The following is a 14884-nucleotide window of genomic DNA, read 5'->3' on the forward strand; positions in this document are numbered from 1 at the left end:
AGTGGGCGTAAGTTTCAGGAGACAGAATGGGGTCACTGGGGCAAGTGAGGGTATTAGGAGCAAAGCAGATGACAAATATCTGTGTCTTTGACAGGGAAGGAGGAAAAGAGAGTTGTAGGAGGAGAAGGGGAAGGTCCTATATCTTGCCAGTTTTCTGTTGGAAGAAATCTATAATATTCTGTATGGGAAGAAAAGTGGAACAAATAGGAAAGGAGAGAGTCAAAGCAGGCAAAAAGGTGGCTGCAGGCATGAGATTCATTTACATTAGAGAAGTAGTGTGTGTTAGTTAGGCAAATAGCAGAACTGAAAGGGAAGAGAATTAATTTGTAGTCTACAAAATCAGCCTCATCCTGGGATTTTTGCCAGAGACAGATATTCGGTGGGAAGCTAGGGATGGGGGGTTGATAGGACAGACTTTGTGATGGGAGATTGGTGCATGGAAAGAATCAACAGCCATATCAAGGGAGGAAAAGGCTGAGAACAGATGAGAAGTTTTCAATACTGATGGACTGGAAGTCACAGAAAGGCCAAGTATGGGGCGAGAGGGGAGGCTCTTGGATGATGCTGAAAAGAGGCCAGCTGATGGTTGGAGTGGGGGTAACTTGGCAACAGAGAGAGGGAGAGTGAGCACTGCTTGGTGAAGACCAAGTCAAGTAAATGGCCCTTTGGTGAATGGGAGAGTTTAACTAGGGCTGCAGGTCAATTTAAGGAGTGAGGTAGAGAAAATGTGCAGCCTTGGTGGCAGATGAGTTTTTAAGATGGAACTTGAAGTCCCTGAGGATGAGAATTAATGCTAGTGGCTTTAATAAATAACTAAGAAATACCAGGAAATAAATTGGTTGGTTTATTTGTCAGTAGCTTATCTAGATTGATAAGGGGTAGGTGCTATTCACACCTGTACTCAACAATGTGAAACTGTCAGTCATTACTGTTGTATGTTCCATTACTCTAGAAGAACAGAGATTGGCAATTAGCATAAGCAAATTTCTTAAGGTGGAGGTTTGTTGTAATTCCAAATGGAGGCTGATTCAGTCATTTGCATATAAATCAAATAATGTGTCTAAAATATTTATTTACCAAGAAAGAATGAAGTGTATAATTAGGGTGGTGTTTTCTGGTCAGATTCTCAGTTTTGCCATAGACTTGCATTGTGAGCTCTGTGCTCAGTTTAATCATAATAAATATAGGATGCTTACCTACTCTAGTGTGCTAATGTGAGGCTTAAGATTTATAAAACACATTTGATCCTGAGATGGAAGGTGTTACAATAGTGCCACATTATGTATATAAAGTCCAGTATAGCACAGGAATTGGCTTAGGATATATATGTTGTGTACACACACACACACATATAATATACACAACTTTGAAGTGACCCACATAACAATTATGTTTTATGCTGATGTTTGCAAGTGGTTTGTTTGGTTAAAAACAATACATTAATATTATAAGATCAAAAATTAAATATTCTGACCTCTATGATTACAGGTTGGACTCCGCTTCATGAAGCTTGTAATGTTGGTTATTATGATGTTGCTAAGGTTCTGATAGCAGCAGGAGCAGATGTGAACACACAAGGACTGGATGATGATACTCCACTTCATGATTCTGCTAGCAGTGGGCATAGAGATGTAAGTATGCTTTAGAAAAAAAAAGTAAATATCTGTATGTGCAAATGTTGAATCTAGTGAAAAAAGCATTGTAGTCTCTACCAAATGACCATATAATCCTGATTCTGCTCTCTTTGTGATATCTTAAAATCTTTTGTCTTTCTTTTTGCCCTTGTCAGTACTCTACTTGACAGATCTTTTGCCCTACTCTCTGCTTCAAAAAAATGTAGAAAGACTCTAAAAGCTATTGAATGGAAGCAGGTTAAAAAACAAAACATTTTACCTAAAGCTTTTTCTACAGTGTGTGTTTTTTCAACAGAACACTTCTAAACTACACTGTAGCTTCTAGTAAATATTTTAAATATTTTAAATTGATACTTTATAGAGAGTATTTTAAAAGTATTTCATACACTTACCTAGCTCCATACATAAGTCCATAAATAAATGGATCTCCTAATACTCTTCAAGACTTGACAGCAAGTATTGAATTCTTAAGGAAATTGAAATTATTTCTGTAGGTTTAGCTCTATTTTCTCCATTTCTGGATTTGTGTTTTTTATCTCTGTGCAGGATTTCTGCAAACTAGATGCTCCAGTCGTTGATCTTTTGTTTATTTGTTAGCACTTAAAATAAGGATTATTAATAAAGCTATGTGCTTTAATCACTGTACAAGAAATAAAAACATAGATCATCTGTACATCAAATGGATTACATTCTTAACAAGACAGGGTAATTTGGGAAATCTAGAGTCGGAAATGACAAGTTTTTTTGCTATATTATAATTATTGACTTCCTTCTTGTGGGTATCATGGCAGAAGAGGGCCTTCAGAATGGAGCTGAATGAAGAAAAGGATAGTGGCTTGGAAAACAGAAAATTGAGAATTCTAGGCATGTAGGAGGACCTGGATGGACAAAGTCACCAAGATAGTTGTGGAAGAAGTGTACAAAAGGGGCATGAAAGTTTCTATCATTAAAGGAATTAAGGGGATCATGTGATAAGAAACAAGTTCAGAGATGCATGAGCCAGGGCAGAATTATCTAGGCCTGTAAGGAAAGGACAAGAAGTTTTAATTTGTGGACATGGGGAGCCACTAGAGGGTTGGTAATATGATTAGATCATCAGGCAAGGAAGATAATTTTAGACAGGATTTTGTAGTTTCCTCTTGTTTGTTCAGTGCTTTCTGTTTTGTTACAAAAAGTATTTGGGAATGGGAAAGAGATTATTCTCCTAATGAATGATGGCAACAAAATTTTTAAATCTTCCTATTAGCTCATCTACTTGAGAGAGCTGAGTAGCTGTCCAGTTGGTATAATAAGTTACCAGAAATTCATTTTACAGCTACTGAATTACAAAAGGACAAATGTTTCTTTTATCTAGTTGTACCTCTAAACCCAGTTATAGAATACATACATTTACAATTTACTAATTATATTATATAGTGTAATTTATGTTTTTTTTGTCCATGTGGTTCAGATGGCCCACATCTGGCCCCCACTGATTTTGTCTGGCCTGTTCATTTTTGTTAATCACAAGTTAAATTTCAAGTCTTGTGCATTTAAAAAAATATGCTAGCCAAACACTTCTCTCGTACCAGTTACCGCTACGAAGTTCTTGAGCCTCAAGCACCACTGAAAGGCTTGTATTGATATTGCCTACTGCCATTGCCTGTACTACAGGCCACAGCTGCTGCTGTGTGCTGGGTTGTTACCTCAGTTACCTGCACTCTCAGTTGTCAGCTCCTCTGCTGTCTCCCTCAAGCACTCAGGGAGAGCTAAATCGTTCCAGGAAGAAGTGTCAACCACTCAGATCTGGCTGCCAAATAGTGCAGGATATTGAAAGGGTCTGAAGAGAAGGAGAACGCTGGTTAATGTTGGAAGGAGAGGAGAATTCTGGCATGAAGGTATGGGACAGCCATCAGTAATGAAGAAGAGGAATAGGTCATGGCATGGGAATGCTTTCTTGGTAAAAATAACTCACCATGCTGCCTTGTCTGATTCAGTTAGTTAAAAAACAATATTGTTGTTAGAACTTCTTTTCAATTGGAAAACAAGTAAATTCTTTCTTAATAAAAAGTTGTGGTCCTGCAGTTTTTCATCATCTTGTAGCAGTGGCTCACAGCCATTTTCTTCCTAAAACCCAAAAACCACCTGAGGCTTCTTGTCACTACACTTCTTGAAGTGCCACTTCCCCCTCCTCAGAGCAGAGTGCTGTGCGGATGGGTCGAGAAGAGTAATGGATACCTGAGCAGTTGCAGCTGGGTGAGTGCGAGCAGGACTGGAGCAGAGGGGACAAGAGGGAAGAGCGGCTTCTTCCTTTGCTCCCCCTGCTGTTGCTAGGTCCAAACAACTGTAAACATTTTAATTGTGTGGGGAGGGGGTGCATTTTTTCTCCTTCATCTGATGGGCTCCATCCCACTTCAGCAGGTAGGATGCAACCCAGAAGTCCAGTTCTGCCATCTGGACCTCCGTAGGTAAAAGGTTGGAGCACTCTGTTATGTCATGACAGTATACATAGCCCATGTCAAATTGGAGATTATTACTCAAGAAGTCAAAAATGAGGAAGAATGCACAATTAATGTTTGTATGTACTTTGCAGGTCACTTCTTAGCTCTTACAAAATGTAAAAACCAAGTTCTCACATTGCAGATTGTGAAGCTCCTGCTTCGACATGGTGGAAATCCATTTCAGGCCAACAAACATGGGGAGAGACCAGTTGATGTAGCAGAAACAGAAGAACTGGAACTGCTATTGAAAAAGGAGGTGCCTATTTCTGATGATGAAGACAGTTGCTCAGGTTAGAGAGTTAGACCTTAATTGCACAGTACTAGAAAAATGCATTATAAATAACCTCTTATATTTTTTTGAAAAAAGAATATAGATTTGTTCACTTCAGCTTGCATGTTTTGACCGTCTTTTAGTAATGAGTGCTAGCACAGTTTTTTAGAGGAAGAGTTTGTAGCAACACCTGTAGTTAAGGTTGTCTAACGCTTTGCATTTTAAGACCCTGTTTTTACATGCTGATTAGTGTATTCAAGTAAAACCATTATTGGTGTGATATAAGAATCTAGATATACAGTTATACCATAAAGGGAGTATATAATTCTGGTTTGTTTTTTTCCCTGATCTTTTCAGTTGGCTAAAAAAAGCTTTAAAATGCAAGTCTTAGGAAGGAGGAAAACTTTTTATTTCAGTTACATAACAATGTGACCGTTTGTTTCATATCCCTTTTAAAAAAAAAAAAAAAAAAAAAAAGCCTGGTTTACTCAGGGGGTTTAGTTGAGTTGACACATGCTTTTTGATGCACGGTACATAAGCCATGCTAATCGCGTACATGCAGGATGGCTATGCCCTCCTTCAATTTGCATCATTTGCAAGGGCTTCTTGGATACTAAGCGTATGGCATTCTGGGAGGGTATCTCATGGGCCTTTGCTTTGCTGGTGAGCAGTGTGCATTCTGGAATTTTTCTTGCTGTGCATTGTGGGGTGCATAGCAGAAGCCAGTGGAATTTAAAAAATCCCATGATTCTGATCTGCCTCATGCTTCATCGCTTTCTGGGTGGGCTAATGCTATTTCTGAATTGCTGTTAGCCAGCATGGACCCAACAATCTTTTGCACCGCTATGCTGGCAACCGTGAATACGCAGAGGCTGCTTGGGCTTATTTGAGCTCTTGAAGCTGGGTGGCTTCAATTTGGACTTCACCTTCAGCACCACCAAACAGATGATGTTACCACAGGAGCAGCTTCTCCAGCAGCAGCGTCATCAGTAGAGACGGGAGGAAGAAGAAGATGACACCGAGCAACTGCTACTCGTTCCTACTGGTTCCTAGATTAGCTTCACACAGTGCAACACTGTTCCAGCCTAAGGATTGGTGGGAGAGGATTGTTCTGAAGACTTGGAATTATCACTAGTTGCACGAGAATCTGAGGATAGCAAAGGCAACCTTTTTTTAGATCTGTGCTGAAGTAGCCCTGAAACTGCTGCAGCAGTAGCGTGCCAATGTATGGTGCCCCATACCCACTGAGGAGTGGGTTGTCATTGCAATTGGGAAGCTGGCCACACCTGCATGTTACTAGTCCATAGCAAATCAATTTGGTACAGGGAGATTGACTGTTGGGGCCATGGTCATGCAAGGATATGATGCCATGCATAAGGTACTGTTGCACTGGGCTATAAAGCTTGATAATGGTCAGGAAATTGATGGATTGCATGCATGGGGTTCCCAGACTGTATTGGAGCAACTGATGAGACCCATGTGCCTATTTGCACTCCACATGAAGGCTCAGAGTTGATCAACAGAAAAGGGTATTTCTCCAGGGTCTTCCCAGAACATGGTTGACCACCATGAAAGGTTTACAAACATAAATGCTGGGAAGGTCCATGATGCTAGGATCTTTCAGAACTCAGTTTTGTTTACCTTAATGAATAAAAGAGAGTTTGCCCCCGGATCACCGTGGACGCCCATGGCATGGAGATTGCTCTGGTCATCCTGGGAGACCCATTTTATCCTCTGCTTCCCTGGTTAAGGAAGCCATTCAGAGTACGTCTACATAGCAGTTAAACACCCGCGCTTGGCCTGAGTCAGCTGACTTGGACTCACAGGGCTCAGGCTGCGGGGCTGTAAAATCAGTATGTAGACGTTCAGGCTTGGGCTGGAGCCCAATCTTGGGACCCTGCAAGTCAGCTGACCCAAGATAGCTGCGGCTGTGCCACAGGTCTTTTATTCCAGTGTAGATGTTCACTTACAGGCCACTTGGACAGAAGGAAGGAGCTGTGTAACTGTTGCCTCAGTAGTTGCAGCATGACAGTTGAGTGTGCATTTGGCCATCTGAAACGAATGACACTGCTTATGGGCTAGGTTAGAGGCTGCAGAAAAAAACTTGCCTAAGATTATAGGTGCATGTTGTATTTTGCACAATATTTGTGAGAAGGGAGAAAGGGAGAAAGCCTTAATGATGGGTGGTAAGCTGAGATGCAGAAACTTGCTCAGAGGTTTTAGCATCCATCAAGACATCCACTGAAAAATGGAAACAGCCAGGATAACTGTCAGGGATGCCTGTTGCGGCTGCTTTCAGGCCTGAGACTCAGAGCATTTAAATTGTGCAGCTGTATATCCAGCTTTTATCCTGGGGAGAGGGGTGAATGGATTGTGAGCATTGCAGTGTCTTCGATGGGGTGGTACAAGTAGCACATTATATAATGACCAGAAATAAACCTTTAATTAAAACAACAATGAAACACAGTTTTAAAGTGACACAGTTCAGAGGAGGGCAGAACACAGCAATGGGGAGGGGGACGCTCCAATTCACAGGCAAGTATACGCTTTGCTTCTGCCTCTTGTTCTTGGGCCTTACGGTGTTCAGTGTCAGGGCTCTAAATCAAAGGCATTAGATGGCTCTAAAAGCTGGGTTACCAGGTGCAGTTGTTTTCACTGCCCTGACCTTGGGCTGGGGAGGGAAATGGTCTTTGGGAGCAGGGGTGCAGCAGAGAACGTATGCTGGTGTTCCCAGTGCCCAGTATTGTCCAGGGGCTGCAGAAGATGGCTGGGTCCTGGTTGAGAGCATTAGATTATCTGTGTGCCTGCTAGCAGCAGAACGTTCTGATTCTTGGTTGCCTCTGAACATCCCTCTTTTTCTCCATAGTGTCTTTTGTCATTATGGCACTGTCTCTGGACACTGCAATGCTCTCTTCGGGTAGTTCTGTGTGTTTTTTCCCTCTCTAACCTCAGGCTTCTCAGAGAGCAAATGGACCCAAGACCCACAGGATAGATGCAGGGAGAGGAAAGGAAAATAGGTATGTGCCCTCCATGAAATGGGCTTGTAAAAAGTGAATGGTTGGGGCATTAGTATGAGACAGAAGCCGACTGCCTGGCTAGACCAACCACCATTTTGAAAACATGTAGAGGGATGGGGGGAGAACAGACAGTGAGATCCAAGGAATCGAGGAAGGCAAGGGCTGGAGACTCAGAGAGGCTCCTAGCTCACATCTGCCAAAAATGGCTGTGGTGATGGGGGACCTGGAACAGACGCTAGGACAGCAGAATAGAATAATATGCTGTTAAGACAGATACTTACATGCTAAGGCTCCCTCTCTAGGATCTGCCTCCTTAATCTCAGCCTGGGTATCTGGTTGGGAATTGGACTTGCTTCTTACACAGTTGGTTTCAAGGTCTTGAGATCCTGGTTTTGCAGGGAGAGCTCTTTACTGCTCTCCTCATGTTCCTCCTCTAATGATTCTTGCCGCTTGTCATAGGCGGAGGTGGGGGGAGGCCCATGGGAGAAGGGTGGGTAGCAGGGTACATATCCTCTTTGGGTTCAGTAATGGTGTTATTGCTCAAAATTCTGTCCAGCTCCTCAAAAAAAGGACAGACTATATTCTGTCTCGACTGTTTCCTGGCATCCCTGGTTTTAATGCAAGTCCTACTGAGCTGTTTGCTTTTGGTCTGGCACTGGTCAGCATCCTGGTGGTGACGCTTTGCAGACATCTGCTTAGCAATGTCTACAAACACGTCTTTAATTTGTTGACTGTCCACAAGAGCTTGCTGCATCAATGCTTCTCTCCAGATGGTGAAGAGATCTAGGCTCTTTGCACAGCTCCAAGCAGCTGCTCGAGGCTGGTTGTAATACTTCTGGAGTAATATGCAGTGATGCTGATATATCTGAATTCAAGAGCAAATAGGCAGATTCTGGCCTTCTGCCAGTTTTTAAGCAGGGGAGGAGGACATCTGGTTAACTTGACCTCAGAGCAGTGGAAAGCACACAGGCAAACAGACAGATCAGTGACAAACACACAAAGTAGTGTGGGATAGCAGTTGGAGGACTGCCAGAGTAGTGCATGGCAGCATTACATGCAAATGAACAATAGGCTGCACTACCTCAAGTTCTATCAAACTTAGCACAGCTTGAAAGAGGACTCTAGAGTAACTGGTGATTGCAGAGTTAGGGCACTGTAATGAATTACGTTGTGTGTATGCAGGCATTTTCACACCAGACTAACTCGTGTTACTGCAGAATAAACCCCACATGTAGACAAGCCATAAGTGGCAATTTTGTGATTAAACTGAGATAAGACTTGCAAATTCTTACTGAATTAAATGAGAACTTGGTCCTAGTTCATCAGAGCTGAAAAACTAATGCATGAAACCAGTGTATTACATTGTATTCACTTAACTGTAGAAAATATAAAGTAATGTAACCCTGATTTTGACAAGTCACAAACTAATATACTGCTTGTTATATGCTGTATACAAATGTATTTCACAATGTATTATTAGTCATACTCTTGCTCTTTGTTTTGTGAATTTGAAAGCTGTAAATAAGTTTACCATAGTCAATCTTACTGGATGCAAAAAAAAGTTTTGTTTGGTTTTAAGTTTGTATGTGTAAAAGATGTCTGGTTAGGTCAGACTACTACTTTAAAAGGACTGGCTTTTGAGGTATAGAGTATGTGACAATATTGTAATAGTACTTGTGAATTCTCTAATATGTGATATTTTATGCTGTCTTTTATAAAACTATTGTGCAACAGTAAACTTATATTTTGTCGTGAAGATTTTATCTCTGTAATTAATGAATAATTTATCCATACATGTCCATAATATTTATAATATGATTCGGAGTTGTCAATATCTCCATCATTATTTTCTTTGTTTTTGTCTTCTCAATCTAGATTTTGAAGAGACTCCATCTGTAAATCCTTCCAGTGTAGACGGGAATGTTGATTCTGAAACAGAAAAAGAATCTCTAGTCATTGACAGCAAGCAGATGGTCCCTAGTAAGGCACCACTTTCATCTGCTCTTGATGAATATGAGTTTAAAGATGATGATGAAGATGAGATAAAAATGATTGATGACAGACGTATTCTTAGAAAGGATCTAAGAAAAGATGATGAGTCTGAAATAGAAAAGAATAATTTATTTGTGAAACAGGAAAAAGTTGTTTTTCCAAAATCATTTAAAAGTAAAAAACAGAAACCATCCAGAGTTTTGTACTCAAGTTCTGAAAGTTCAGATGAAGAAATTCTTCAAGACAAAAAGGTTGTCTCTCCTCCTTGTTCTATCACAGAAACTCCAAACTCTGATATAAAAATGAAAAAAGAATACATTGTTTCAAACGACCACAAGCAAAAAGGGAAAGTTAAAAGGAAGCTAAAAAATCAGAGCAAAAATAAAGAGAATCAAGAACTAAAGCAAGAAAAGGAAAATACTAGAGTGACAAATGTAGTTAGTTCTGGACTAGATTCTTTAGACAAAGCTAGAGAGGAGGAGATGTTTAAAAAATCTTTTAGTCCAAAAGAAGATTCTTCATTACCCTTATTTCATATTACTGCTAGCAAATCTCCTAAACATCCCTGTGGATTAAGTGAAAAGCAGTCAACACCACTAAAGCAAGAAAACACTAAAGCATGCTTATCACCCGGAGGTTCTGAAATATCATTGCAATCTGAAGTAGTTAGGTATGATCATAATACAGATTCTGAATATCTAGTGGAAAGTTCTAGTGGCAAATCTTGCAAACACAAAGAAAAAAGCAAGCATCAGAAAGATTTTCACTTAGAATTGAGTGAAAAATCTAGTCCTAAAATTAAAGAGGAAGAAAACAGTTCAGCATTTGAGAATTCAGAATGTATGCTGAAAAAAATCGACAAGGAAGGTAAAACACTTAAAAAGCATAAACTGAAGCATAAAGAAAGAGAAAAGGACAAGCACAAAAAAGAACAGGATGGGGAAAAGGAAAAACACAAACACAAAGATAGTGCTAAGGAGGTACAAAGAAATATTGAGTTTGATAGAGAATTTTGGAAAGAGAACTTTTTTAAAAGTGATGAAACTGAAGATATATTGTTAAATATGGACCATGAATCTCTTCCCTCAGAAAGAAAATCAAAGCTGGAAAAAACTATGCTGAAAGAAGATAAATCAGTAAAAGAGAAACATGTCCAGAAAGAGAGAAGTTTTAAAGATGAGAGAGAAAAAGAAAAAAACAGAAAGGAAAATGAAAAATTATTTAAGGATGAAAAAGTGAAAGATACAAAAGAAGAAAAAGAGAACATGTTCACAGATAAAGAAACAGAATTGTTCTGTTCAGCTGTAGGTACTAAAGATGAGCCAGCTAGTATGCATTTAGTAGAAAAAGAAGCAGATACTGAAAAGCAGGAAAAAAACATCAGAGAAAAAGCTGAGAGGCGAATCTCAGTTAAAGAAAAGGACATTGAGAAGATAGAAAGAAAAAATTTAGATAAAGAGAAAAAGATAAAACATGACTATAAGCCAGAGAAAGAGAAAGCAGAGCTAAATGAAAGTATAGAAAAAGCAAAGGAAAAGATAAATTCCCAGCAAGTAGATAAATGTCATAAAGAAAATGATAAGATAAAAAATGTTAGTACTATTAAAAAACTTGATGACAAAGAAAGAAACAAAGAAAAAGTTGATAAAAAACATGACAAAGAAAAGACTGACAAAGACAGACACCTGTCTGAAAGCAAAGAAAAATACTGCATTGAGAGAAAGGTCAAACTATCAGAAAAAGAAAGTGAGTATAGTAAACCAGAAAAAGGCAAAAATAAAGACAAAGAAAAGGAGGCTGAGAAAAAGGAAAAGTCCAGAGATAAAGACAGCTTAACAGCAGCAAACTCAAAGCACATGCAAGAAGAAAGGAAATGCAATATTACAGACAGTAGTAAAACATTGCATGAAAAATTATTGTCCTTGAAAGAGAAACCAAAAGATGAATTGCTGAAAACTCCAGATGGTAGAGAGAAAGATAAAAAGGATAAAGACATAGATCGATATAAAGAACGAGACAAACACAAAGATAAAATGCAGCAAAATAATTTTCCTAAACTAAAACTTGAATCTGAAAAACTTAAGCCTAAACCATCATCAGCACCAAAAGATACTCGACCTAAAGAAAAGAGACTAGTGAATGATGATTTAATGCAAACTAGTTTTGAAAGAATGCTTAGCCTCAAAGATCTGGAAATTGAACAGTGGCATAGGAAACATAAAGAAAAAATAAAACAAAAAGAGAAGGAAAGATTAAGGAATCGGTCCTGTTTAGAACTTAACAAGATAAAAGATAAAGAAAAAACAAAACATTCACTAACTGAATCTAAAAACAAAGAGCTGATTCGTTCAAAAAGCTCAGAATTGTCAGACATTTACACGAAAGAGAAGCAGCCGAAAGATGCTACAAGTAGTAGATCCCAATCTGTAGACACAAGGAACTTAACAAATTCTGGAAAGTCATCATTAGTTTTAGATAACAACTTAAATAGATCTCCTAGGTCAGAAGGTGAAAAGACAGGTCTAAGCTCCAGGTCAGTGTCAATGGTTTCAGTTGCTAGTTCAGAAGATTCTTGCCATACTACAGTAACTACTCCAAGACCCATAATTGAATATGATTCAGACTTTATGCTAGAAGGTTCTGATTCCCAAATGTCCTTTTCACAATCACCATTTTTGGCCAAATCACCGGCCCTTCTTGAAAGGGAGACTGATAGCCTAGCAGAGTTGCCAGAGCGCATTAAACCTCCTTTTGCAAACAGACTTCCACCAGCCTACATTAGATCAGCTTCTGTTGAAGATGTTAAAGTGATTTTAAATGACTGTAGACCTGTTGTAGAAGTGCGAAGATGCAGTATGCCTAGTGTTATTTCTGAACACACAAAACAGCCTCGATCATCTGAAGAAAATAGTCAGAGTGTTCTACTAGGAGTCCCAAGTCATACTTGCACTTCTCCCAAACCAGAAGTATCTTCTTGTAGTTTGACTGAAAGGGATTTTCAGAATAGTATGTCTGGTTCACATTCCAATTTTACATCTTCTCCAACTAAAACTGGTAGCAACAAGCATGTTACGTTGGATGCAAATATTGTTAAAAATACTGCTCAGTTGAACACTTCCGAAGAAATTCATATGCATCTAGAGCCATATAGTCAAAGTGGTCTGAATCAGCTAACTAAATCATGGGATGTGCCTTTTGACAGACTTAATTCATTAAATAATGGATCCAACTGCTCTGGTTATGGAATGTCAGAGCAAGATACTAGTACTGTCGTAGCATTGCCTGATTCTGAAAACAGGACGTTAAAAGAGCAGAAACTGTCTGAATTTTTACCTCAACACGCTGAAATTGTGGGAAATTCAAGTTTTCAGGAATCTACATCATTTTTACCTTCACAGTCACCCTGCTCTTTGCATATCCAGCCACTCCCAGATATAGAGTGTATGTCTAAACACATATCTTTACCAGGTATTAGCAATCAAGAGCCAATATTTGTACAACAGCAACAAAATCTAGTTCAAACTACCAGTTCTGTTTTGAACACAGACACCAATAATACAAGAGAAGTTGAAAACACTTTGTTCCCATCAAACATTAAAAAGGCCAGTGTGCTTATCACTGTATATCCTGAAAGCGTCACTAAGGATATTTCACAGAATTTTGGAAGAACTAGTACTCCATCTACATTACTGTCAGAAAAGGATTTTACGGTAAATGATGCACAACTAAATACAAATTCTTATGCGTTCAGTAAAATTGTTTACAAGAATTCTCGTGCTGATGAAGTAGATAGCAGCACAGCTAACACTCAAGAAACCCCAAATGAAAAAGCCCAACTAGAAAATTTGGTTTCAGCACATTTAGATAATAGTAAATCTGACATTGATCTATGTGAACTAAATGCAGGAATACCAAAAGGAATTATAAATGAATCAGCTAATAAAAATAATTGCACTATAGATGGCGGAGAAAATATTTCAAAACATGACCTGCCACAGTACCCTTTGTCTAATTTGGAAGATAATTCACAGCAAACTGCACAAGAAATAGTACATAAATACAGTCAGACAGTTAAACTAGAAGTAGAAGAAACTGTTGAGGATCATAAAACAGATCAGCAAGAAGTTCCTCAAAGAATTACTAGAAATAGAGCAAATATGCTTGCTAGTCAGAGTAAACAGAATTCTATTGGTTGCACACAAACATCAGAAAAAGACTGTGAGTCAGCTGCATCTATAAAAGGAAGGATAAGATTAATTGAGGAAGATGATGCTCAAGTACACCATCCACGCAAAAGAAAGGTGTCACGTGTGCCTCAGCCTGTACAAGTGAATCCATCTTTACTGCAAGCTAAGGAGAAAACCCAGCAGTCTTTGGCAGCTATTGTAGATTCTCTGAAACTCGAAGAGATTCAGCCATACAGTTCAGAAAGAGCAAATCCATATTTTGAATACTTGCATATAAGGAAAAAAATAGAAGAGAAACGTAAATTATTGTGTAGCGTTATTCCTCAGGCACCTCAGTATTATGATGAATATGTGACCTTCAATGGATCATACCTACTGGATGGCAACCCCTTGAGCAAGATATGCATTCCAACTGTAAGTAACAAGATCTTTTGGTGTGTATTCAATGAATGGCACGTTTTCAGCTCACTGTACAACGTTCGTATTCTTGTCAGTTCACTTGGGCACATTTGAAAATGTTATCTCTGGTTCTGGTATGTTGGGCAGAGAACATTTGCTGAAAAGCATAAGCTGACCAATGTTTGTGAGTACTGCCCCTGAGTGCACCTGGTTTCCTCTGCATAAGCAATGAGCAGTGGTATCACAGCAATCCCCATAATAGAAGGTAGACAATAATGTGTGCACGATATATGTAAAAGGTATGCACAAAAAACGTTTCTGATACTTAAAAGCATTCTCCAGTTTAAAAGCCCTGCTAAGGGAAATCAATGCTAAAATTATATTTTCTTTTTTAGGACCTCCGTTCTCTCCCCCCCTCCCTTTTTTAAAGTAAATTAAGATTCTTAAGAATTGTAGCAGTTTTAACAAATTAAGGAGTTGGTAGTAATGTAGGTAGGGAAATTTGTTCTTTAAATGTTATTTTTAATCTGACAGTGCCAGTAATTTAACCATTACTTAAATGTTTTAAGCTATTTGGTAGAGGTGAAAGTCAATGGGATTTAGGTTCCTAAATAATTTAAGCGGTTCTGAAAATGTTATGCTTAAACTCTGTCAATTTACTTACAATACTTATCTTACACTTTGAGATACTTAGATGAAGGGCACTAAATAAGTAAAAAATAGTTGCCAAAAATGTGGTTGGTGTTGATTCAAAGTCCTTCATAGTTCCTTTGAATAAGAGAAGTATTTATAATAGCTACATAACATTAGCAAAATAATTATAAACTCTGATTATGTAGTTTACAAAAATAACTAGGGATTGTTCCAAAAAGTACAAAGAATTGAATACCATTAATGTCCTTAA

The 14884-nt window shown here is 38.7% G+C and overlaps 1 protein-coding gene across 2 annotated transcripts in view; it reads left to right on the forward strand.

The window, feature by feature from the left end:
* The window catches only part of ANKRD12 (ankyrin repeat domain 12), a 109342-nt gene that overhangs the window by 68075 nt on the left and 26383 nt on the right, over window positions 1-14884 (forward strand). For both annotated transcript variants that reach the window (XM_077810434.1, XM_077810435.1), the window contains 3 exons: window positions 1489-1631; window positions 4257-4404; window positions 9278-13995. In XM_077810434.1, coding sequence (XP_077666560.1) covers window positions 1489-1631; window positions 4257-4404; window positions 9278-13995 — 5009 coding nt within the window. The remainder of the gene's footprint in view (window positions 1-1488; window positions 1632-4256; window positions 4405-9277; window positions 13996-14884) is intronic.

This window comes from Eretmochelys imbricata, chromosome 2 (assembly GCF_965152235.1).
Source record: "Eretmochelys imbricata isolate rEreImb1 chromosome 2, rEreImb1.hap1, whole genome shotgun sequence".
NCBI lineage: Eukaryota > Metazoa > Chordata > Testudines > Cheloniidae > Eretmochelys > Eretmochelys imbricata.